Here is a 25,570-nt window from a genome sequence, read left to right as displayed (position 1 = left end):
GGGGTATATGTGCCCAGCACAGGTAGCCAGGGGGTATATGTGCCCAGCACAGGTAGCCAGGGGGTATATGTGCCCAGCACAGGTAGCCAGGGGGTATATGTGCCCAGCATAGGTAGCCAAGGGGTATATGTGCCCAGCATAGGTAGCCAGGGGGTATATGTGCCCAGCATAGGTAGCCAGGGGGTATATGTGCCCAGCATAGGTAGCCAGGGGGTATATGTGCCCAGCATAGGTAGCCAGGGGGTATATGTGCCCAGCATAGGTAGCCAGGGGGTATATGTGCCCAGTCTAGGTAGCCAGGAGGTATAGGGTCCTCGTTTAGGTAGTTAGTGACAGGAGCGCTCCCCTCCCCTCTAGCTGCTGCCGCCGCTCCCCCCTTACCTTGCCGCAGCTTCAGACCTCAATCAGCGGGCGACCCGACCAGTAAGAGGGCGCTGGACGCACCCGCTCTATATGCGGAAGTGATGTCACTTCCGCATATCAGTGCGGCGTGCTAGGTCCTAGCGCCCGCCCGCCTGATCGAGGTCTGACGCGGCGGCGCCGGCGGCTAGAGGGAGCGAGCGAGCATCGGCCACAGGCTGAGAGCGGCGGCCACAGGGGGAAAGCGGCAGCCGGGCGGCGCCTCTCAGAGGCAGGCGCCTGGGTGCCTTGCACCCGCCCAGGCTCGGCCCTGGCCCTATGGCACTAAGAGGCCTAAAGTTTGCCAAGAAAACATCCCCCACACCATTACACCACCACCACCAGCAGCCTGCACAGTGGTAAGAAGACATGATGGATCCATGTTTTCATTCTGTTTACACCAAATTCTTACTCTATCGAGACTCATCAAACCAGGCAACATTTTTTCAAGTCTTCAACTGTCCAATTTTGGTGAGCTTGTGCCAATTCTAGCCTCTTTTTCCTATTTGTAGTGGAGATGAGTGGTACCCAGTGGGGTCTTCTGCTGTTGTAGCCCATCCACCTCAAGTTTGTGCGTGTTGTGGCATCACAAATGATTTGCTGCATACCTCGGTTGTAACGAGTGGTTATTTCAGTCAACGTTGCTCTTCTATCAGCTTGAATCAGGCGGCCCATTCTCCTCTGACCTCTAGCATCAACAAGGCATTTTAGCCCACAGGACTGCAGCATACTGGATGTTTTTCCCTTTTCACACCATTCTTTATAAACCCTAGAAATGGTTTTTCACACCATTCTTTATAAACCCTAGAAATGGTTGTGAAAATCCCAGTAACTGAGCAGATTTTGAAATACTCAGACCGACCGATCTGGCACCAACAACCATGCCACACTCAAAATTGCTTAAATCCCCTTTCTTTCCCATTCTGACATTCAGTTTGGAGTTCAGGAGATTGTTTTGACCAGAACCACACCCCTAAATGCATTGAAGCAACTGCCATGTGATTGGTTGATTAGATAACTGCATTAATAAGAAGTTGAACAGGTGTCCCTAATAATCCTTTAGGTGAGTGTAACCCTTGTCACTTAAAATTAGAATTGACGTAACTTGATAAGATAAACATGCAGAAGCAATGAATTTGAGCACGATTAGCAGCTCAAAAATGTGAGCATGGCCGTAGGTGCCCATCTTAAAGGAGTCAACAATCAAAACAAGCCCCCCCCTGTTCTACTTACCCAGGGCTTCCTCCAGCCCTTTGCAGCTGACATGTCCCTTGCTGACAGCTCCACGCTCAGCCGTTGGCCCAGTATCCTCGCCAGTGCTACTGCGCTTGTGCGAGTGCCGCTGTCAATCAAGCCCACATTGTCCACAGTGTACTGCGAAGGCGCGGAACTACTGCCTCTGTACAGGACAACATGGACTTGATTGACAGCAGCGCTCACTCAGGCGCACTAGAGGAAGTCGGCCCAGGCCGGCAGCTGCCAGCGGAGCTGTAAGCATGGGACATGTCAGCTGTGGAGGAAGCCCCGGGTAAGTAGAACGGGGGAGGGGCTTGTTTTGATGACTTTTTTAAACTTGCACTGGAGTATTAACAGAACATGGGGGGGGGGGGGGGGGGGTTAGGGTGTAAATTACCATCTTGCAGGGGAATATGGGAGATTTCTGGGTTTTATTGTCAGGGGGTTTGGTGTTAGGCATAGATGGGAGGAGATTGGTGCAAGGCAAAGGTTGGAGGTAGTTTAGTGTAAGAATAGGAAAGGATAGACCAGTAGTAGAATATCAGTTATATTGCCATCACCAATATTTCACTATCAAGAACAGGTGAAAGCAGAAAATCAGTAAAATTACCAATTTTCTACTATCGCCAATATTTTGCATCCAACCAACGTAGCAGCGCAGGAGTGACATGAGTGACATCACTCACCGATGACTGGGCGTCCGAAGGGGGGCGGGGACTGCTGTACACACACTGGATTCTTGTTTCCCACTGCCGCAGCTGAGTTTAATCTAGTGTGTATACCAGGCTTAAGGTTTCTCAAGAATGATCCTTACAGATAGTCAAGGAATAGTCAAGGAATATAAATAATATTTCACACTTAGGTGGACTTGGGTCCATCAGCAAAGTCATATCAGGCCATAACAGTGGCTGCTGAAAACTGGCAGATTTGTGGCTGTATCATTTTGGCCGTGTATGCAAGCCCACAGCATAAAGCTTTTATATAAAACCCAGGTTGTCATAGAGTTATCAAAAGTATCTTGGCAATAAGATGCTTCTCACAAATTCATTTTAGCTGCTACATCTGGAGACTGAGTAAAATTCTACCGTTTGTCCACTTTAGCAGTTAATGTGTACACAGAGCTGCGGGTTTTCTATGGCTCATGCCTGAAAATGAGCTATGGTTGTAAATGCTAAGGATGAGTTTCTAATATTGCATAGTCATCTTCATTGCAGCTGAGTTCTAAGCTGCAAATCAAATGTATATAAAGATGAAATGAAAAAAATGCTCTTACATTGCTTAGCTCATAAGGGAGAAGTTCAAGCCACTTTATGTGCTGGTGTGTGCAGGTCTCCAGGGTACTGATATTTCTAGAGGCCCTAGGGAGATCTTGGCTAATAAAACTGCTGATCTTCAGTCTCCTGTATCTACTTGGCACAATCTCCCAAGTCCCAACACCTCCTGTCAGAGTTAGAATACCATTGTTCATTCACTGTACTATAGGTTTTAATGATAAGGTGCCCATACACTCGTCAGATTGGCAGCAGATAGATAAGAAATGCATCTGATGATCTATCTGATGCGTTTTTAGAACATTTTTTACCAGGAAAGAATTCCAATAGATTTCAGTTTGAAATCTATTGAAATTCGATCTGATGGCATTTTTTTGCCATCAGATTTCCATTAAGGCCAATGCAAACTGATAAGCAATCTCATCAGATCAACCTAAATTTTCCATCCTGCCTGGTCGATGGAAATCCATCGAAATCGGCCATCGATCGGTCGATTGGCCAACCGATTTTCAATCGATCGATCGGGATCGATCGATCGGCCAGAAAATCGGCTGAGTGTATGGGCCCCTTAACTGCTTTAAACAGGGGCAAAGCAGACAACAGAGTGGGGTGCATCGCATGCACTAAGCGAGTACAGAATGCCGCAGTTTCAAAAACAAAGATCTCATTATGAGCTGCATTTGTGGGTGTAACATTCATACCACTTAACACTTCACCAAATGGTGCTGGTTGAAGTTGTCCTTTCAAAGCTTGTAGTTAGTATTTCAGTAACATAATCCTTGGTTCCCTCTTTCACTCTTGGAGATATTTCACCACTTCCTGTCTAAACAACAGAGTAACCAAGCAGCTCAGGGTGACCCAAACTACTAGGAATGTATAGGGGAATAAAAGGGACCAAAAAGCCCTCCTACTAAAAAAAGCAAAGCTTGGTGTAATTTGCCTTCTTAAAACAGAAGGAAATTTGCAATAATTCAGCTATAAGTGAACATTTGTGATTACCCACAATGCACTACTACTGAATATGCAAATTACTTGTCTGAACAAGAAATGAGGAAAGTTTTCTCTCTTAATATCTTACCACCACACTATTCAGTACTACAACATTTCTTTTGACTTGAGCTTTACGTTATGAAATATTGTGATTATGAATATAATTTTTTGAAAAATTGATATTAATAAATTGTGGGGTAACTAGGAAATACCATATATACTGGAGTATAAGCCAACCTGTGTAAAGCAGACTCCCCAACTTACCTAAAAAAAGGGGGGGGAGGGGAAATGATTGACTTGAAAATAAGCCAAGGGTGGGAAATGCAGGAGCTGGAAAAAGACATGGGGAATGCAGCTAATTCACCCTTGTGTTTCAATTTTTTTCTGCAAACTTCAGTTCAACATTCGTACTGAACTCCAGGCAAGAAAACAGAACTCACTTTTCTCTGGCGTGCCAGCAAGTGCAGGCTGGTTAGAGAATTGTGACTGTACAGTAACTACCGTAACAACAATTCACTGCTGAGCAATCATAGTGTACAGTGCTGTTCCTCCCTCCTCCAGTGTGAGAGCTTCTGTGCAGGGGACTGGTGGAAAAGAGTGTGATTGATGGCTGGAGGGAGGAGTCTATACGGTGTAGAAGTTACGAGGTGAAGAGTGCAGGTGGGTAAAGTCTGGGGCAGAGTCCATTGTACTGAGAAGTGGATGCTTGCCATTTTATGGTATGAATGGAAATACATCCACCTACCGAATACATTGTGCAGGTTAGGTGTGTGTGTTGTGGAAACGCAGGAGACAAAGCTGAACACGTGGAGATGGATGTTCATGGATGGGCCCATATGAAAACATGGGTCTGTTCTGCATGACTGTTAGGGCCTAGTGTTCTGCATGACAGTAGGCCTAGTGTGGATAGAGTCTCAGTGTTTAAAATCCGCAAGGTCAGGCCAAAATGCATGTGTGCAATGCCGTTAACTGTGAACAGGTCTGACTGATGTCAGTAATATGGGTTTGAAAAATTTACATGGTCAGGCTGTTATGTTTTAGGGTTGGCCTGGAGCCGGTATGTCAAACCGGTCCTACGAGGGCCGAGATCCTCACACATTATTGATACAGCTCAAAAGAATTGATGGGTCTGAATCAGGAAAGGTGTGGTCCACCAGGTAGAACACATTCCTTTCTTTCTCAGTCCATCCTAAACACTGTCATGGATCTGGCCCTCCAGGCCTGGAGTTCGACACATGTGGTCTGGAGTGTGCCAGTGATATCACGTAATGGCCCTGCAGTAGTAACCATGAAACTGAACATCATTGTCAGATTGGGCTTTTAGTAAAGTGGAAGGATGGAAGAATAGCTGGGTAGAACAAATATCTGTTACCTGAAGCCCATGCAGATGTGAGCAGAGGGATAATGCCTGTTATTAACTAGACATTAGTAGACAAGTAGACGCCTGAGATAACAAATGTGTAATCGCAAGAACTTATGATCTCACACACATTGTAAAGACAAATTTACTGGATCCGTATTGAGACAAGCTGCACATACAGCACTATAAGATGTAGTACAGTCACTGTGCTGGTTATTAACATGGGAAGCTGTTATGCCACGATAATCTTTTAGCTCTAGAGTGATTATGTACACCCTTGTGGCTGGTAGATAAAATGAGTTCCACTTCAATCAACACTCTAACACTCCCTTATGAGGAATGCTAAATGTCATTCACTAACAAATATTGCTTAATCTGTACTTATGTGACATGCAATTTATCTGATGCTTCCTTTATTGCTCACAGCATATAAAGGCATATTAGAAATGGTAATTAGAGTATTCAGATAGGTCCGTATGATATAGTTTGCCTTTGTCAGGTTCAGATTCTCTAGAATCAAGTATGTCATAAAACCTGCATGTACCATTTTGGATTTTTAAAGATGAAGATGTTATAATTGAATCCCAATTCCAGAAAAACAAATCATCCTGCCCCCTCACCTTAATCCAGCTTAAACCAAAAGATCACATAACTTCTCCATTGAGGAGACTGCCATGCACCCCTTGCATTCACCAGGAGGCATGCTGTCTTGAAGCCACCCTCTTACCATGGTCATACTGTCGCTTCATTGGCCAGTGCAGTACTAGGATAATTGACATGCTGTTGGCTTTAGCCCCTCCACAGTGCAGTGCTCCTATCTCAGGATTCCCTAAGATGTTGGCGGATGAGCAGCCTTAGCCAAACCTCTCCTCCCATTCTGAAAAGAGCGAGGGATGGTATTGGCAGTATGAACCACACAACTTCCCAGAAGTCAATCATTGCAGGAGGTGACAAGCACTGTAATAATACTGTGTCTAGTATCCTGAAAGGCCCAGGTCACAGTCAGTGTTCTGCCTGCTAGATTTCCATTGTGCATTCCTGGGAGTAAAAGGGTTTTTTGTTTCAACTGTTTCTTGTTAGTTGAGGGGACAAAGGGGAATGAGTAAGTACCTGAGATAGTCATTCATAGTCATTGACGCCTCAACCTCGGTTACTGACTCTTGTTCAAGCAGTCATGCTGTACTGTTCACCTGACGTTATTAGGTTGCCCACAGTGGGGGGCTTCCTGCTCATTCTCTACCTGTCAATAATGCACTGTCATGCTCCTGGGCAGATGAACATGCATTGCTGTACAAACTGTTACCCAATGTGGGCTTGTTTCAGTATACATAGGATCTAAGGTATGTATGAGGTTTTAGGCTGAAAACAAGGCTGTGGTGTATGTACAATAATGGGTAGAAGACTTCAGAAGTCAGAAATTCGCTGTCTGTGGCTTTTGTCTTGTTTACTGAAGATTGATGATGTATATACAGTATTTTCACTGTAGAAGGTGCATTGGAAGTACATTTTCTAGGTATTCTCCTGTAAGGACAGGTACGTTTGGAAGTAAGCCAGCAGGTTGTTATGTTTATAACTTCCATGACAGAACACTTCTAAAGCCCTAAAATTGAGTGATACCTTGTCTAAATCCTACTCATTTTGCTTTGCAATACCTAACAAATACCTAAAAAAAGGGGATTTCTGAAGGACTTCACATTTCATTTTGCACTATACTTATTTGTTATAGCAAACCTGTCACAAGCCAGCACACTAAAATTGTACTAAATTGAAGAAATATAGATTGCTTTCAGATTGAATGTGATCTGTTGCTCCAGAGGTAGGAGAGGCTGACTTAATAACCTTTTCTTCTTGCACATGTCAAGATTTCTCCCACATCACCTTCTTCCCAAAGCCCCTTTGTTTCTCAAATGTGTGACTGGTTGGCTTATAGGGCTACTTTTGATCTTAGCATCCTTTATTTAGGGCTAAGTATGGTGGTTCAACTATGCAACAGGATGTTGGATTCCTTTTACCATTGTTCTGCTATCTGTAAGATCTCCAGACTAAACCAAAATCCCCTATCTCAAAGCCTAACATTAACCGTTAAGGCTCATACACACGTCGGATTTTTGCCAATGACCGGTCGTTTGGATGTTTGAACGTCCGGCCGTTTGAACATCAAATCGGGCCTGTGTACGGTCGGTCGTTCAGATGATAAGACAAGATTTGAACGATCCGTCAAGCAGATCATTCAAGTCCAGTCTTATCAGCTGAACGACCGACCGTACACATGCCCGATTTGACGTCCAAACGACTGGTCATTTGTAAAAATGTACCTTTAAGCTGAATGCTCACTTGAAGACGCAGGAAGATGGATCACAGCAGCGTCCCTCAATGACGAGATGTCTCCGATCCATCTTCCTGCCTGCGGGAACACATGACGGCACACGATAAGCAGGAACGAGAGTTCATTCAATCACAGCACTTTGTGCATGAGTCGTTAACTGCTTCCCTAACGCCGATAGGCATCGGGAAGCTGGCAGCCCCAGGACCGCCTGACGGCGAAAGGCGTCAAGTCCTGGGGTGGGGTTTTGCAGGGTATCAGGCACGCCGATGCACGCATCCCCACTTGAATGACGGAGCCTTTCTCCGACATCAGTCCACCAGCGGTGACCGCCACTAGGAGACTCTTAGACTTTACATTGTACAGCACTGTGATCTACAGCAGCGCTGTACTGGGGACAGCCATGTCACTCGGCTGTCCCCTGGGGAGGCTCAGAGAGCTATCGGTTCTCGTAGGCTGATGCCTATGAGAGCTGATTGCTGTGATTGGTTGCCGGGAGGAGGAAAGAAGGGGGGGTTATAAAAAATGACAAATCAGTTAAAAATAAAATGACAAATTAATAAAAAATAAAAAAGAAACACGCTGCAGGACTGATCAGAAAAGGGGGGGATTCATTGGTGTGCTCAGTTGTATGGCTCTGCAGTGGGCGTTTAATGCTGCAGAGCACTAATTTGAAAAAAATAGCCTGGCAACTGGGGGGGGGGGGGGGGGGGTAAGCTTACGATCCTCAAGTGGTTATAGATCCAATCTGCTATGATGACTGTTATTGTCGCGTGTTGCAAAGCACCATCCGCCTAATCACACACTCGTACCCACATTACCAGATCACAGAAGCCTTTGCTCATCACTAAAAAAAATCATCGGTTGTCAGAAGAATTGTGGGCAAAATCGCGAGGTGGGTATGAGCCTTTACTGACAACTAACTCTACCCCCTCCCAACTCTAACTCCTTAATGATCCATTGTCTTCACCCCTGACACCAAATTGAAGTACCGGAGGCTGATGTCTTCTGAGCTACGATCCCAGAAATATAAGTAAGGCCCAGTGCACACCAAAAACGCTAGCAGATCCGCAATATGCTAGCGGTTTTGGGAGCTGATTTCAGAGCGATTCTAGGTATGTTTAGAGAGGTTTTCTAAACATTCCTGGCGGTTTTGGGTGCGTTTTTGTGTAGCAGATTACACATATTGTTACAGTAAAAGCTGTTACTGAACAGCTTCTGTAACAAAAACGCCTGGCAAACCGCTCTGAAGTAGCGTTTTTCGGAGCGGTTTGCGTTTTTCCTATACTTTACATTGAGGACGAAACGCTTCTGCAAACGTGCAGCAGGAGGCACGTTTGTGGCTGGGCAAAAACCTCAAACCACCGGTGTGCACCATCCCATCGCAGTACATTAGCCAAGCGTTTTTACAGGCGGATGCGGCCGGCGGATCGCTCCAAAAACCGCTCGGTGTGCACTGGGCCTAACTGATGTCCAAATGAACCCCGTCTAGGCAAAATGCTCACTACTGGCCCATAACCTCTTGAGTGCTGGCATTGGCTATGTTACAGCTAAGTGCTGGTGCCCAGATGAACAGCTACACAACAAATGTGTTTGTGTAGATGGTACTGGGCTGCATAGCACTGGTCATCTTCAGGCATTGACTGCATAGCAGTTTCTCATGAAACAGCAGAACTAAATGAAACTGACAAAGAATTGTTCTGCATGCTTTTTAACAAGATTAATTTCCACACTGTCATAGTTACTTAGATTCCTATCACTGTGCTGGGAGCTAGGATTTTCTTTCAGCCACTTGTACTGCTAGCAAGGAAGGAAGTTTGTTCATTTGACAGTTCCAGTTTTGTGCTGGAATTGATTGTAATGGATAGTTTTATGTATAAACAGTACATGTCTTTGCCTGTCAGAATGCCTGTATACTTACTGCACGATAAATGGCGGCCATAATCTTACCTATAAACAAACGTCAAATTTTAGATCATTAGGTAAATGTTTTATTACAGAATTACATTTTTCATTTTCAGTTTCAGAAAATTGTGTTAGCAATAATTTACATCTGCTTCCAAATGCTCTGATGTATCCCCACACATAACATAATGAGGAAGAGAATCCACCTAAATATCATAATGTTCACCATAAAATAATTAAACATTGCTCTCCAAAATAATATTATTAGAGTAACTTTCCAAGTAACATTTTAAGCAGAGAGTTTCTGCAGAGAGCAGAGTTAAGCATAGTGTCCCCCAAGCATTGAAGTTTGATGATACCTACTAATGCTACGTACACAAATGCGACAACGATCGTTCGTTGAGAACGACGAACGAACTTTTAATTGATGAAAGAACGACCTAAGTAAAGATAGTTTTAAAAGGTGTGTAACGATCTGATCGTTAGAACGAACGTTACATCACGTAAAGCAACTATTGCGCCTGCGCTTAAAAATGAAAAGTTTCACAGAGAAATAGTGAAATGCGCATGTCAAGCCTAGTACGAACGACCGTTTCCAACGATGTACTACTTTTGCAAACGATCGTCGTTGGTTAAAATCCGCCGAGACAGAACTTTCTTTTGTAGCGATTTGGCTCGTTCGTCGTTTGCCTTAATAGTCGGTGGTTCGTTTTTTTTAACGATCGTCGTTGGTAAAGATCGGGGAATGATCGTTACAAACGACTATAGTCGCATGTGTGTACACACCTTTAGACACCATGCTTACCAAGTAGTTAAAGCATCTTGGTCTCTCTGCAAAATCAGCACTGATCCTCCCATGTGTATCCCTCTCCAGGACAAGAAGGATACCTGCAGGTGATTCTGCATTTAGTCTGCCTACTGCATTACTACTGCCTGGCTCAAAGCAGTGTGGAGCCGCAAGTGCTGGCATTGTTGAGACCTGTTTACCTCATACATTTTATGAAATCAGGCTTCAGGGGTTGTAAAACAAGGCTTTGCTGTCCAGGTTCAACCTGCGGGCCATAGTTTAAGGTACGGTTTACATTGGATCAAAAACTGATCTGCATAAAAATGGATCCGTGAAAGGGATTAGTCTTTGATCCGCGACCCTCCAATCTGTGCACCATAATTGCAAGGGGTCCGTTGATTTGGAAAAATCGCTCCCTTACCAAATTTGCAGCCCGTTCAGTGAACTGTATGAAATGGTCAGTTCGAACAGAGTAATGTAAATAAATCCATTGGTTCATATTGGATAAGTTAGCATCATTTAGGATCCGGTACGATCAGCTACAGACTGTTTTAAATGCCAATGTGAACCGGGCCCAAGGATCTCAGTTCTGGCACTGGGTGGGGGACAGAGGGTTTCTAAAAAGTTTTGCTGGACAGGCGGTGTAAGAGAAGGGTAGAGAATGCCAGAGAACACAAGAACTCCTGCAGACCTGATCTGTTTTTTTTTTTTTTTATGGGGGGGGGGGTTCTATCTACTTCTTCTTTATCTACTATTAGCTGAATAAAATTGTGTAAGGTCAGCAGCCCACTACCTCAATTTCTGCAGTGATTTCAAGTTCTTTTCTAAGCATTTTTTTGTACTTGTGTTTGCAGAGTGATTGCGATTTGTAGACTTTTTTTGGTCGGGGTAGTGAAATGAATCCAAAATTGCTTTTGCTAAATCGCTTTTGTCCAGCAATTGCAATGGGATTTTGCCGCGTTTATATCTTTTGTATTGGAGTGCACTTGTTCCAAAAATGCTGGAGGGACCCGCGATTACAATTTCCCTAATTGCAATCGCTCCTGTGGGTTTGCGGCTATCAACTTTCATTAGTCTATTGTTTTTGGAATTGCCAGCGATCGCCAGCGGCTCCAAAGTGCGGCTAAAAGTACTCTAGAAGGGCCATAGCCCTTACCCTTGCCAGGGTCATAACTGAACATGGAGCTTCTGTGAGATAAGTTAATTAGTTCTGTGACTGCACTTTTTTCATAAATAATTTTGATATACGCCACAGAATAGCAGACAGGTTTTTTTCTTTTTGAATCCAATCTACCGTAGTTTTGCTAGAATAGTTATGTTCTTCAGTATTCCCCAACCTTTATAGGTCATCCCTAACGCCAATCGCTGTTTATAAATCTTAGGCTCTTTTTCAACGAATAAAAAATATATGAAATCTAGGTGAGTAAAATTGCAAATGTACTCTCTTTAGTTTACATAAAATAGATGCATTTCTAATAAGGGTAGTCGCTGATCAACTCTTAATTCTATTCCAGGAGGTTTCTTTGCACTGAATGGCAGTTCCTGCAGAGAGGCATAATAATGCTCAGTTGTCATCTGTCCATCCAGATGGTGTCACAAAAGATGCTACATGTCATTGTTTTATAATTACATAGCTTCCAAATGGTGCTTCTTTTGTACTATCAGGTCTGTGTCTGCCTGGATCCAAGCTGTGAATCTTACTACTTGAAATGCATGAAAATGCATGAATAAAAAAAATGGGTTTGTGAGTTGCTGTGCATTTCTGTGCATGAGTTTTAACTCCTGATGAGTTGAAATGCACTGCACTGCAACTTACTGTTGTAGTGTGAGGCAGGGGTCACACTTACCGGCTTTCGTACGCGTTTTCTGTACAGAAAAACTGACTTCAACTGAGAACTCATGTTAATCAATGAGCTAGGTCACACTTTAATGCAGATTTCGCATGCAGAAAAAAAACTGACATCTTGCACAATTTGTCAGTTTTCTCTATAAATTACATTAGCTGTTGTAAGGTAGAGGTCACATTTGTCTTTCAGTTTTCTGAAAAGTGTAGAAACTGAAAGACAAGTGTGACCCCTGCCTGAATGATAGGCCCAGTCCACACCAAAAAGCGCTAGCGCAATCACAAACGCTCAACGCTATTTGGAATGATCTTTTTACATTTTTTGGAGCGATTCTAGGCATGTGCAGAGCGATTTTCTACACATGCCAAGCGTTTTTTGGAGCATTTTGGTGTAGCATTTTTTATTTTTTGTTACAGTAGAGCTGTAGCTGAACAGCTTTTGTAACAAAAACGCTTGGAAAATCGCTCTGATCTAGCACTTTTCAGAGCGATTTTCCACTATCCTATACTTTACATTTAGGTAGAAATGCTGTAGAGATCCGCAAAAATGCTGCAGTACCTGAGTTTGCTTTTTGGGAAAAAGACAAACCGGTCTGGTGTGCATCATCCCATTACAAGCCAATGGCTTTTCAACCCGCAATCATTTTTAAAGAGTAACTGTCGGGCATAAAATTAAAAATCAATTCTTTATTTTTATCTGGTAAACAAGTACAGGATGCTAATCAGGCAATCCAAAAGTTAAAATCACTATTACTTTCCTTGCTTATAAATTATCATCCCCCAGTTTACATGACTCTTATTTGGTACACAGAAAATTTGGTACACAGAAGAGCAGTTGCACGGCATGCTGGGTTGTCTTTTTTTGCTTCTCTACTTACTCTCAGGCTTAACAAATGCAGCCTGATTGGCTGAAGCCTCTTTCCCTCCTGTTTTCCCCTCCCACACCTCTGTTCCTCTCTGATTGGCCAAAATTTCTCAGGCTGAAACAATGCACTTTCTATAGGGAAGGGCGGGCAAATCAGGCAGAGGAGACTAAGGGTGGATATTACATCACGACTGGCTTCAAAATAGCCAGAGTAAATATGGAAACTGTTTTGAATAGGATTCTCTACTTTTCCTTTATAAAATTCACAGGAATCATAACGTGGACAGTGCAATACATATGTAATGTAAGTAGAGCAAGTACTTATCTACTTATATATTTGTTTTTTTTTCCTGAGATAGTATGGCTGACAGCTCCTCTTTAAACCTGTGGACCCGCTACTCCCACCTGCCTCGCCGCCCCAGGTCATTCCTGCTCCGCTGGCCGCTATGCTGCATTGGTCGCCGACGAATCGAACGCCGCTAGCAATGCGCCATTTTCTAGCGGCCCACTAGATGGCAAAAGAAACACTCCCTGGTTTACCAGGAAGTATTTCAAATTTTTTTTTACTTTCATGTACGTTATTTATTATGAATGAACATGGCCCCTGATTGGGGTCATGTCCATTCATTACAGGCATTGCGATTGGTTCAGGAAAGCCTTGCTTCCCTTCCCCAATCACTGATACGGAAATGCCACCGAGTCCGAGCGGTGGTCACAAGCGCATGCACGCGCACCCACCACTTAAACACTGGAAGCAGATACGCATCCAGTTAGACTTCAGTGGTGCCTATCTGGACGAGTCTACTGAAGAGGTTAACATAGAAACTGACATCAGTAAATTCCTGCATATTTTTTTTTACCTTCCCCACTCTAGCCAAAATTTGGAAAAGATAAAAGCAAGTTCCCTAAAATGTTACTATCACCCCCACCCTTAGCCATTGAAATGAAATAAAGCAGTTTTGAGAAAAAAAGCACCCCCACTTTTCTCCTGGCAGACTTGAAATGCCAGAGCTGCAGTTACTAGGACTCGCTTTAAAGGCAGTAGTTGTGTTAGGGAGTCTTGCCCAAGGTCTCCTTACTGAATAGATGCTGGCTTACTGAACAAGAAGAGCTAAGATTCAAATCCAGCACTCCTGTGTTAGAGGCAGAGTGCTTAACCAGTACACTGTCGAGCCACTAAAAAAGGGAGACACTGATATAGTGTAGTATGTACTAGAAATATGTGTATGACAAAGTAAGTATATAGTAAATACTCACAAACCAGGGTTACCATCCAGATAACCACTATATAGGCAGGTGGGGAGATTAGACCTGTCTCCACTCAGGATTGAGAAGTCACTCTCTGTGGATTGGAAAAAGGGGGCCAACACCCCACCACCAAGGGTGGACTCAAGTAACGTACATGTGGATAGAGGCGTCAGAACGATAAATGTCACTAAAAATAGAGGAGGCAGTGGTGGACTTACCTCCTCAAAGTAAACACCAGATGGTGCTGATAGTATTTAACAAAAACAATTTATTTCCATACTCCAGCCATTGCTAGAGCTAGGTATAGATGCTGGATTAAATTTGACTAAGTTGAGAATCTTGCATCTGGCTCAGAACTTTAGCAATACCGACTCTGTCATGAGCCACGTATCATCCATCCTCTCCCCTCCACAACAACAGGTACATTGCTAGCTTCTCTATTCTAGTGATGCATCTGTACAGCACTCAGCCCTGAACCACCCTAAGGATTGAGTCCTGATCCCTGCGAGTGACAGTACACATACATGTATAAGACTTAGGAGAAGCCCCTGTCTTCTTCAGTACTTCAGACCTCCTCCTACCCTTCCTATTCATTGGTTACTTTTTCAGTTAACCCTTATTACAGAATCTCCAGAAAGGTAGGGAGAGCAATCAACCATGTTCATAAGATAATTATGTAAATAAACTCACAAAAGAACAGGCACACACAGTCAGAGGTTAATCCAGGCTGTTCTCCTGACCTGTTCCACTCAGAGAGCATCCATGCATGAACAAATGTAACCAATGGTAACCTGCTCAGGTTAGGTTCTCCTGAGTCGCTGGTGCTGTACACCTGATGAAGGGGGTTACCCCGAAACATGTTGTGTATTTGCTAAAGTTTAGATAAACGCAAGTTAAAAAGCCTGTTGTGTGCCTTCTCACTTGTTTATTAGCATACATGCATGGACAACGTCAGGCATCACAACACCCTATATGAATAAAGTGGTCTTGAAGTACAGCTGCAATGTCTAATGAAAACTGTTCCTAATAATAATGGAATACTCCTTTTCTGTAATTGGAGTTACTCTACAAGCTAATAGCTATAATATTCCTTTTGCGTGCATAGCAGCATATTAGCTGTGTGACTCAGAGATTAATTTGATTGTTATAATTTCATAAACTTATGATTCTCTGGTAATTCATTGTGCAGCAAAATGTACAGTACTGGGCTCCAGTGTGGTGGTAGGTGGTAGATGGTGGAGCGGGCATAGATATCTTATAGCCTACGGGCTTGATTCACTAACCGGCGCTAAGTGTTAGCGCCGGAGTAAAAAAGAGTTTTCCGGTGCTAAGCCGGTTAGTGTGCCTTATCTGAGGTTAGTGTGCCTTATCTGAGTTAGTGTGCCTTATCTGAACATAGTGCCCCTTAAGTAGCTTTGTGCACACTAAATAGCTTTGTGCACACTAAAAGATGCACAAAGCTACATTGCACACTGCAGATAAGGCACACTAACTCAGATAAGGCACACTAACCTCAGATAACCTCAGATAAGGTTAGCGCTGTAGTTTGTGCCCACTAAGTGATAAGGCACACTAACCGGCTTAGCGCCGGTTAGTGAATCAAGCCCTACTGCTGCTGTAAATTCATGATTTTAATGTGGTAGTCTAGTTTATCAATTATTCACTCTCAAGGTGCAACCCTTACACAGAATGTTATAGAAGTTGCCTACTAATAAATCTCTGTTGCCTGGTGCATACAAATATTGGCTCTACTAAACTTTTCAGGAATATCCCATGGTGTTACTCATACGCTGCCCAAGAATCTGAGTGTCAATTATATTTATTAGCGGTGTGTCATGCATTCTTTATGATCGTATTACCACACATTTAAAAATAATTTTAGAACTTGAAATGTTTTAAATGCTGGACAGTTACTACCATTGCCAACATTTGATTTCCATATACTGTATGATGATTTCTTTTTTATATTGCTTCTAAAAGAACCACTAACATTATTACCAGTAACATTTAAAATAAATGTTTGCACATTTATACTGTATAAGAGGTACATTTATCCTCACATAAAATGCAGTGTAAGTGACTTGTTTCTTGTGTTACTGTCACATATAGTGGGGAGTAGTAATAGGACTCCCTGTACCTCCTTACTGATGGTGGATTTTCTTTGTTTCAAAAGCAATGGTTGTTTTCCTCTCATTAATGCAATACTATTTATTTGATTATAACCACAATGGTCTTTGCAAAGTCTTAAAGCGAACCTCTGTCAGAATAAGCAACAGAGGTTATTAAAGGGGAACTTCAGCCTAAGCAAACATACTGTCATTAAGTTACATTAGTTATGTTAATTAAAACAGATAGGTAATATAATCTCTTATTATTATTATTATTATTTAGTATTTATATAGCGCCGACATATTACGCAGCGCTGTACAGTGTATGTATATATATATATATCTTGTCACTAACTGTCCCTCAAAGGAGCTCACAATCTAATTCCTACCATTGCCATATGTCTATATTATGTAGTGTAAGTACTGAAGTCTAGGACCAATTTTACTGGGAGCCAATTAACTTATCTGTATGTTTTTGGAATGTGGGAGGAAACCGGAGTGCCCGGAGGAAACACACGCAGACACGGAGAGAACATACAAACTCTTTGCAGATAGTGCCCTGGCTGGGATTCGAACCAGGGACCCAGCGCTGCAAGGCGAGAGAGCGAACCACTACGCCACCGTGCTGCCCACACCATGCTGCTCTTACCCACCCTGTTTTAAAAGAACCGGCAAATGTTTGTGATTTCATGGGGGCAGCCATTCTTTTTAATGGGGGCAGCCATATTTTTGGTTGAAAGGAGGTGACAGGGAACATGAGACACAGTTCTAACTGTCCTGTGTCCTGATCACCCATCCCAGCTGCGCGCACTAGGCTGTAAATCTCAAATTCACAATAAAAAAAAAAAATTGCGCAAAAACAGCAGAAGGAGAACAACAACTTCAAAAATCCCAACATGTTTTGCACTGCATCAGGATGAAAATGCCTGGGCAGTTTTCTTCTGTGCAGCTAAAAATGAGGCTTGTGTAAGAAAAACAAAGTTCTGATGCTGTGAAACTGTTAAAGAAACACCAAGCCTTTACAGTGCTGCTGAGTAGATTTTTAGTCTGGAGGTTCACTTTAAAAAGCAGGTCTTGCTAATTGGCCACACTCCCTCCTGCAAAACTGTGATCCCTTGTTTTGCCCTTGCAAAAACTACTAAGGAGTGTGTAGTATGTTGATGGGTGATGTCTCTTAAAGCAGCCAAGTAGTTGTGGCCTGGGGGGGTGCAGTGTTTGTGCCTGCGTCTCAGAGCCGGCCGCTTGTCAAGAGGGGACCGTCTTCCACCCTCTTCCCCTCTTTTTCATGACCTGTTCCCTGCTTTGCTTCACCTTGCAACAATGTGATGGAGTCTAAAACTGCCTAGACCATAGTAAATGTTTCTGAGAATTCAAAAAGTTCAAGTTGGGCCCTCTGAACAACCTTACCGGTCCATTGGCTTGGCTGACAGGAACTTGGAAGGGTCTATGCAAAAATGATTTTTAAATGATTTTTAAAGAAAGATTACAGAGAGGTTTGTTTAAAAAAATCATTGCACTTTCTAGAACTGCTGCTGCAAAGTGACTAAGCTATAGGTGAAGACTACATTTTTTGCTTCACTGTTGCTTTAAGGGGTGTATTGTAGTACCTCAGCTGATAAATGATCCTTTTGCTAATAAAAATGTTGCAGACTGCGCATCAATGTCAACCAGAAGTACCTTGCAAACGCTTTATTCTGGAAACAGTGACAGCCCAAATGACTGGATGTTATTGCTTGTCTTCAAGCTCTGCAGAAGACAACTGAAGAAATTATTCTCCAGTTTGTGTACTTGCCTGCAATAATAACATAAAACATTTTGTAGGTGCATAAGTAAATAGTAATACAAAATATATATATATATGTGAATATGGGTTTCCAACACCTGCTTTTGACAGGACTCCCTAGCATTCAAGCCATAAACACTGTTGCTGATGACATTGCAGTTTGCATTCACAGGCACAATCTTGGATTGGGGGAGGTGGAGTCTTGAGGCGGAGTCCTCCCCCAACCTATTTTGTTTTCCTTCCATTTTTATTCTTGATTGAATTCTTCGAGCATCTTGTACTTTTGAGGGTACTGTTTTTTTCTGAATGGTATGGTGATGTTTTTTTTTGTTTGTTTTTTTTTTCCCTGTAAATTTTAACTTGAAGGTACGCTTTCTAGAGGCCATTTATATTGCATCATTTATCTCCCACCTTTTCCTGATTCCTAACTTGACAATTTCAGCACATCTAAGGCATGATTTACCTTAGGAGAAATTGAGGAAAGAAAAATTGTTGATGCAGTGAACAGCCACCAGCTAGACTACAGCTATAATTTTGCTAGTGCAGGATAGAAACTGAGAAGGATATCTTAATCAGGGTTTCTTTGGTAATCTCTACTAGTGAGCAGAAAGACCTGTAATGCTTGTCTAAGTGTAATTAAAAACTGATATCTCATTTGCATACATTTTTAGTAGTCTTACAGATTAGGCTTAGCAGTTTGCAGAGGTGCTGCGATGGGACTTCACAGCTTTATGCATGGTTGCAAATCATTACAGCTGAGACCTCTGCTTTTAATTGCAATTAGGCACATACATTTACTAGACCTTTCGCTGAATAGCTTAGAACGAGATGGGCGTATTATTCTTAACCCCATGAGGACCAGAGCAAGTTTAGCATCATAGCCCTGCCTTAGTTTAACTAGTAATAAGCTAAGCATTCAGTTATTTATTTCTTATATTTTCATAGCACCAAAGACATATATGGCATGATGCAGCTGCAGTTATCATTAGCATTAAGAAATAGCAATAGACTTTACACACACAAACATGTGTAATTTCATGATTCCGTTGTAAAAAAAATAAATTACCATGTAAAAGGCAAGGACTTGCTTACAAGATAGAATCGGGGGGGGGGGGTTGGGGTTTGTAATTCTGTGTCCTAGCATTGCTTACCCCCCCCCCCCCCCCACGCATCCCACACACGCACACAAACTACCCCGAAGTTACTACTCCCTCCATGCAGACAGATATTCCCCAGGGCAGTAGGAGTCTGAAAGTGTAGAACGTTGCCTTCTGAGCAGTAGCAACTTACATTGGATGTACCTTACTGGCTATGATAACTTCTACCATTTCCCACTATAGAACAACATTGTCTGGTATTAGGTCATGGCACGTTTCCACCTGCTTGTGCTTTTGAAAAGGATAAGAGGGTGACCTTCGGGGGAATATGGAAGCCCCTTTTAATAAAGGGTCCCAGATATCAGCTCTTCCTCGCCCAGGTGAAATGAGTCCTGGGTATGCCAGTATCCCTGACCCATTCCCACAAATGGTTATTATAAAAAAAAAGAGAGAGAAAGAAAAAAACTTTCAATGAACAAGTGGCATGAAACAAGTTGAGCTTTTGATAATGACTGCTGCTTTCATTTAGGCCATTTATAAAAGGGTCAGACTGCATTTGATGGATTATCCCTCACACTGTGGTCTTCCACTTGTAGTTAGAAACAAATTAAGCAGCTCTATTGGAACTGAAAGGGACCACACAATTGATTGTTTGTTTTCCTGTTAAAATAACAAACATTGTAAATGTGCCTTTGAAATTCTAAAATAATCAGATTGTTACCGTTAGTTTATATTTGGATTCATAATGTTTTGTGATATTGAAGATTTTATTTATCTCTTTCTTATTCAATGTAATAATTTAGATGCTCTCTTTGCCCCTCTGACTACCACAAGCAAGAGCAAGAATGTAACCCTCTGTGAGTTGGGCACGGCGCACTTTTGTCAATGATATTGCAGGTCTACGATCACATTTTTGTTTGTGTCTTTTTTTACTTGTGATTTTTGGATTTGCGGTCGATTGCAATAGAATTGGTTGCAGTATGCAGTGTGCAGAAGTGTGTGCAGTATGCAGAAAAAAGCAGAAAGCTATCAGATTTTTTTACCATGGAGAAAAAATGCAAAAATTATTTTCAAGAGGCTCATCGACCATTGTATCATCTCCAATGCTTTGTTTCTTGCTATGCTACACCCACAATTCTAAAAAGTGTGCTCCCTGGAATGGATATGGAGCATTTTAATGCTAGAGTCTTAACCTAGCAAATCAAGTAAAGGAGAATGTAACCATGCTGCATAAAGAGAGCTGCCCTTGTGGTTTTTGCTGTTGTCATGGTCACTTTGCATACCTCCCAACGTTTTGAGATGAGAAAGAGGGACATTTAAGCCACACCCCTGCCACACCCCTGATCACGCCCCCGTCACACCCCTAGTCACGCCATACCATATATACCAATATTTTAATAGAAAAATATTTTGTTTTATAATCAAACCACACTGGTCCTTTCTATCCTGGTTCATTTTCCTTCATGTTAACATTTTAAACATTTTAAAATTAGTAATATATCAATTTAAAGGATGGGAATAAGGGTTAGAGTCAATCAAACATTTTTTTAGTAGAGAAATATATATATTTACATAGAAAGAGGGACAAAGTCCTGAAAAAGAGACAATTGAGGAGGAAAGAGGGACAGGGCTCCCAAAAAGGGACTGTCCCTCCAAAAGAGGGACAGTTGGGAGCTATGACTTTGTTTTTGAGGGCGTTGAATGATGAGAGCAACTAGTTGCTGATATACTGTATATTTCCGCTTTCTGTACCAGCGTCTCCAAGACAGAAAGTGAGGAGAATTTTCCTAAGTGGGAGTTGACAATATAAAATGTTTATTTATTTATTTTCATATTTATAAAGAGGTGAAATCTTCTGAAGTGTTCTATATAGTATATAGTCTTGCCACTAGCTGTCCCTCAGAAGGGCTCACAGTCCATTCCCTACCATAGTCATATTTTCCTGTCGCAATCTGGGACCGATTTTTTTTTTTGGGGGGGGGGGGGCAATTAAATTGTCTGTATGTTTTGGAGAGTGGGAGGAAACCTAGGTAAGCACAAGGAGAGAATTCAAACGCCATTCAGATAGCATCCTGGCCCAAATTCTAACCAGGTACCCAGCACTGCAAGATGAGAGGGCTACCAATACACCACCGTGCCACCCAAAATTCTAACCTTTTTCCACTTAGTCCAAAACTAAAAGTTTTAGCTGGATTGCTTCAATGTTTTCTTTTTTATTTTGTTTTTTTGGAGATATATTATTATTATTTATTGTATTTATAAAGTGCCAACATATTACACAGCGCTGAACATTAGTTTAGGTTACAGACAATATTTAGGGGTGACATACAGCAATATGACAATACAGGAAAACAAGAAAACCAGATCACACAGCACAGTATGAGTACCAGGTAATGCTAAGTCTGTCACGGGATGGAACATGGAGATTAGGCAAGTTAGGTTCACTCAGATGCATAGCATGGGTCTACAGCAGGGGTCTCAAACTCGCGGCCCGCGGGCCATTTGCGGCCTCGATACAATATTTTGTGGCCATCGCCTGCAAAAGCTTCCTTATAGTTTGCTTCAGTGCTCCCAAGTAATCCGCCGCATCCCCGCCGGTAAACGAGGGCTGCAGAGCCCCCAAATCGCCGGGGGGCAATCCGCCGGCATTTCCTTGAAGGGGCAGAGCTTATTGCTTCAGCTCTGCCCCTACTGACGTCAATCGCCACATGGATTGCTGCCTCTCCCCACCCCTCTCTGTGAAGGAAGAGTGAGAGGGGCGGGCAGAGGCGGCGATGCGCTGCGATTGAAGTCAGGAGGGGCAGAGCTGAAGCTGAAAGCTCTACCCCTTCCAGGAAATGCCGGCGGATTGCCCCTTGGGCGATTTGGGGGCTCTGCAGCCCTTGTTTTGCGGCAGGGACACGGCGGATTACTTGTAATGGGAGCACTGAAGCGAACTATAAGGTAAAATAGGCAAAATAGTTTGCTTCAGTGTGAATTTGATTTTGAAATAAAAATCAATGCAAGGGAGGGGGGGGGGGAGGTGGAGGGGGGGTGCTGCCGATTGTGAAATCCCTTATCCGGCCCAGCCTCATCCTGACTTTGCCTCCTGCGGCCCCCAGGTAAATTGAGTTTGAGACCCCTGGTTTACAGTAATGGAGGTGCATGATCAGGTAGGACACAAAAGGAGGAGGACCCTGCCCAAAGGCTTACAATCTAGATAATGTAGTATAGAGATATTAATATTATATATATATATTATAGAGATATTATATAATATAGAGGTATTGTTGCAGCTAGGCAATAAAGTAAACATGCATAAAGATGTCGTTTTTACTCACTGTTTTGTAGCAACGTCGTGTTTGATTTTTATTTTGTCAAAGCCGTAAAAGCAAAGTAATTATGTACCGTATTTTTTGTTGCAGTGAATGATTCTGCGTCAGTGTCCAGTGTTTATTAATGGTCTGTTTTCTGTGTGGTTAATGGGATACTGTGTCTATGTTAAAACTGGGAATTGTTGTATTGGAAATGTTTCCTCTTCCATGCATTTGTCTTGGCATACTGTACCTTCTTCCTGCCTGAAATTGAGTGCAAACCTAATAATAGTGTGCTCATATCCCAGGGGCAGCCGGCTGGAAATGGAAGGAGTCAAAGGATTCTATCTTAGGAGAAACATTTGAAACTTTCTATCTTCACTAAGTTGCCATCTAAATAACAGTAAATGACATTATTGCGCAGTTGTCTTGTCTCCTGTTATAACTGTGTCCTTGCATCACAACAAAGTGACAAGGATTGCTTGCAGCCAATGTACACTGAGCTTAATTCTGTGTCTGCAGAAACCTGTTATTTCACACTACAGAACAAATGAAAGTGTACAACAGGCCAAAAGCAAAGCACAGCAGACAGTTTTTCAGTGTGGCGGCCGATGAAAGGTTAAATCCGTTTGGTCATTATAGATTATACAGTGTAGCTGGCCTTTTCCTTATGTTGGCCATGCTAAACCTATACTTATAATTTTCCTTCTTAAAACAGAAGGTATTTGCAATAATTCAATGGAGTGATTCATCATGGGAAACTGTACTTGCTCATTTGAAGCTGAATAATAATATCTTCGGTTTTAAGAAGGCAAATTACACTCAGTGAGGCTTTTCAGTCTCTTTTAGCCCTTTGTATTTTCCTAGTGGTTCTGGATCGCCATGTGCTGTCTGGGTATTCTGTAGTACTGATCCAAAGCCCCGTCCCATCGAGCCATATCAATCCATGCCATGCACTGATGAGGAACAGAAAGTGGAGAACATACAAAATCCTGCAAGTTGACCTGAATTATCTATTAGGGGGCAATAGCTGGATCATAGCATGGCAAGGATTACTGGGAAGTTAGTGAAATGCTATTTGTCATCATATGTATGTGCCCACATTCAAAACTGAAAAAAAAATTCTAGACAATCTAATAAAGAAGTGCTCCTTCCAGTTGCGTGCATGGAAATGAAATACAGCGACCATTTCACTGACATTATAGCAGTCCTTGGTCTGTTATGGTGAAAGCTGCAAACACTCGGCATATCAAAGACAGTTCTTATAAATTAAGGCAACGTTTTTTAGAGAACTAAGGAGAACGTCAATAAATTAGGCCTTTGAGGTCTAAGCAGTAGTTTATAATCAGTATACTGTTTTAACCTATGGATATGAAGTTTCGCTTTTAGTTAGTACCCTGGTTCAGAGCCCTTATGGCACTCTTTCTCTCTCAATGTGAGCTACTTATACCATCTGCAATATTGATTAACAAATGGTGGTCCACCATACACTCTATAGTGGATGGCCAAGTACATACACTGGTAGGCCACAGTACTAGGGTTACTTTCTTGCCTATAGAATAATGTACCAGCATGGTAGCAGTTAGTTCCTGGCATCATGTCTTTCAGACACTGATATGAAGGCACAATTTGGATTCCAGTACATCTTCCAGGCACTACTAACCTGTCCTGATAGCCTTCCAGGACACCTTACTACAATATCCTTTGTATGACAGACCTTTCCTTCACTCCATTTGCTGAATCTCTAGCAGTTTCCCACTTATGGCATCTGTTAATTGTGTTACTGAAGTCAGGAATGCTTCCGGAGGTTTCTTTATATTAACTTTGACATATTTCCCAACAGGATGAACTTGATGAGCTGCGAGCAGAAATGGAGGAGATGCGTGACAGCTATCTGGAGGAAGATGTTTATCAGTTGCAGGAGCTCCGAAGGGAGCTTGACCGAGCCAATAAGAACTGCCGCATATTGCAGTATCGCCTCAGGAAAGCAGAGCAAAAAAGCTTAAAAGTTGCACAGACCGGCCAAGTGGATGGGGAGCTCATCAGGAGTCTTGAGCAAGACTTAAAGGTACATGTTATATTATGAATTATTTTATTTTAGCTTGATGATTTTTTTTTCTGCAATATGTTAGAAGTGACTTGTGCATTACATGCTGTAAACATGCAGTATGCTTGTATAATCTCCCAGAAACCTGTCAGAAACATGAACCCTTATGTATTCCATTTGTGTTCAAAGGGAACCTGAAGTGAGCGGTATATTGAGGCTGCCATATTTTTTTCCTTTTAAACAATGAAAGTTCTCTGACAGCCCTACTGATTATTCTGGCATTAGTTGTGCCTGTATCACACACAAACATGCAGCTAATCTTGTCAGATGTTTGTCAGAAACGCCTGATCTGCATGCTTGTTCAGGGTCTATGGCTAAAAGTATTAGAGGGGGAGGATCAACAGTACACCCAGACAATTAGTAATGTCTAAAATTTAAAAATGTGCCAGCCTCTATATCTCTCTCTCTTTAGGTTTTTGTAAAAGGAAACCTGAGACCAAATAAGTCTCAGGTTTTATACTTACCTGGGGCTTCCTCCAGCCCCATTGAGGCTACTCGGTCTCTTGCCGCCTCCCCGGGCCACTCCTGTCTCATGTTATATGGCCTGGTACTTTGGTTAAGTCGCAGTTCGATGTACATGCCCGGCCATGTGCGCTCCCCCATAGCACTCCTGAGGCTGGGAGCAATCTGCTCCTGTGCAGTAGATGGTGAGGAACCATGCGGTCTCAAGCCCCAGGTAAGTATAAAACCTTGTTTGGTCTCAGGTACACTTTAAAGGAAGACCTTCTGCACGAGAGCCCATAGACACCAGTCATCCTTCTCCTTGTTGTACTGTAAGAATAGAAGTAGATATTATTGGTCTCTGAGTCCTGCTGAGAAAATACAGCTGTAAAAGCTGCATGAACAAAAATTTAAATAGGTGCTTTAGTTTAAACTTTTGCTAAGAATATGCAGTTTCACTTGAAGCTGATTTATTTACTTACATAGTTTTAGATATTGGAAACGTGAACAGAAA

At 42.5% G+C, this 25,570-nt stretch overlaps 1 protein-coding gene across 3 annotated transcripts in view; it reads left to right on the top strand.

Annotated features, from left to right (window-relative positions):
* The window catches only part of LOC137518833 (microtubule cross-linking factor 1-like), a 229,369-nt gene that overhangs the window by 49,392 nt on the left and 154,407 nt on the right, over window positions 1–25,570 (top strand). For all 3 annotated transcript variants that reach the window (XM_068237193.1, XM_068237192.1, XM_068237194.1), the window contains exon 2: window positions 24,352–24,576. In XM_068237193.1, the coding sequence (XP_068093294.1) occupies window positions 24,352–24,576 (225 nt within the window). The remainder of the gene's footprint in view (window positions 1–24,351; window positions 24,577–25,570) is intronic.

The sequence above is a fragment of the Hyperolius riggenbachi genome, chromosome 5, assembly GCF_040937935.1.
Source record: "Hyperolius riggenbachi isolate aHypRig1 chromosome 5, aHypRig1.pri, whole genome shotgun sequence".
Classification (NCBI taxonomy): domain Eukaryota; kingdom Metazoa; phylum Chordata; class Amphibia; order Anura; family Hyperoliidae; genus Hyperolius; species Hyperolius riggenbachi.
Note: the sequence above shows the minus strand (reverse complement) of the source record. Positions and strands in the feature narration are given on the sequence as shown.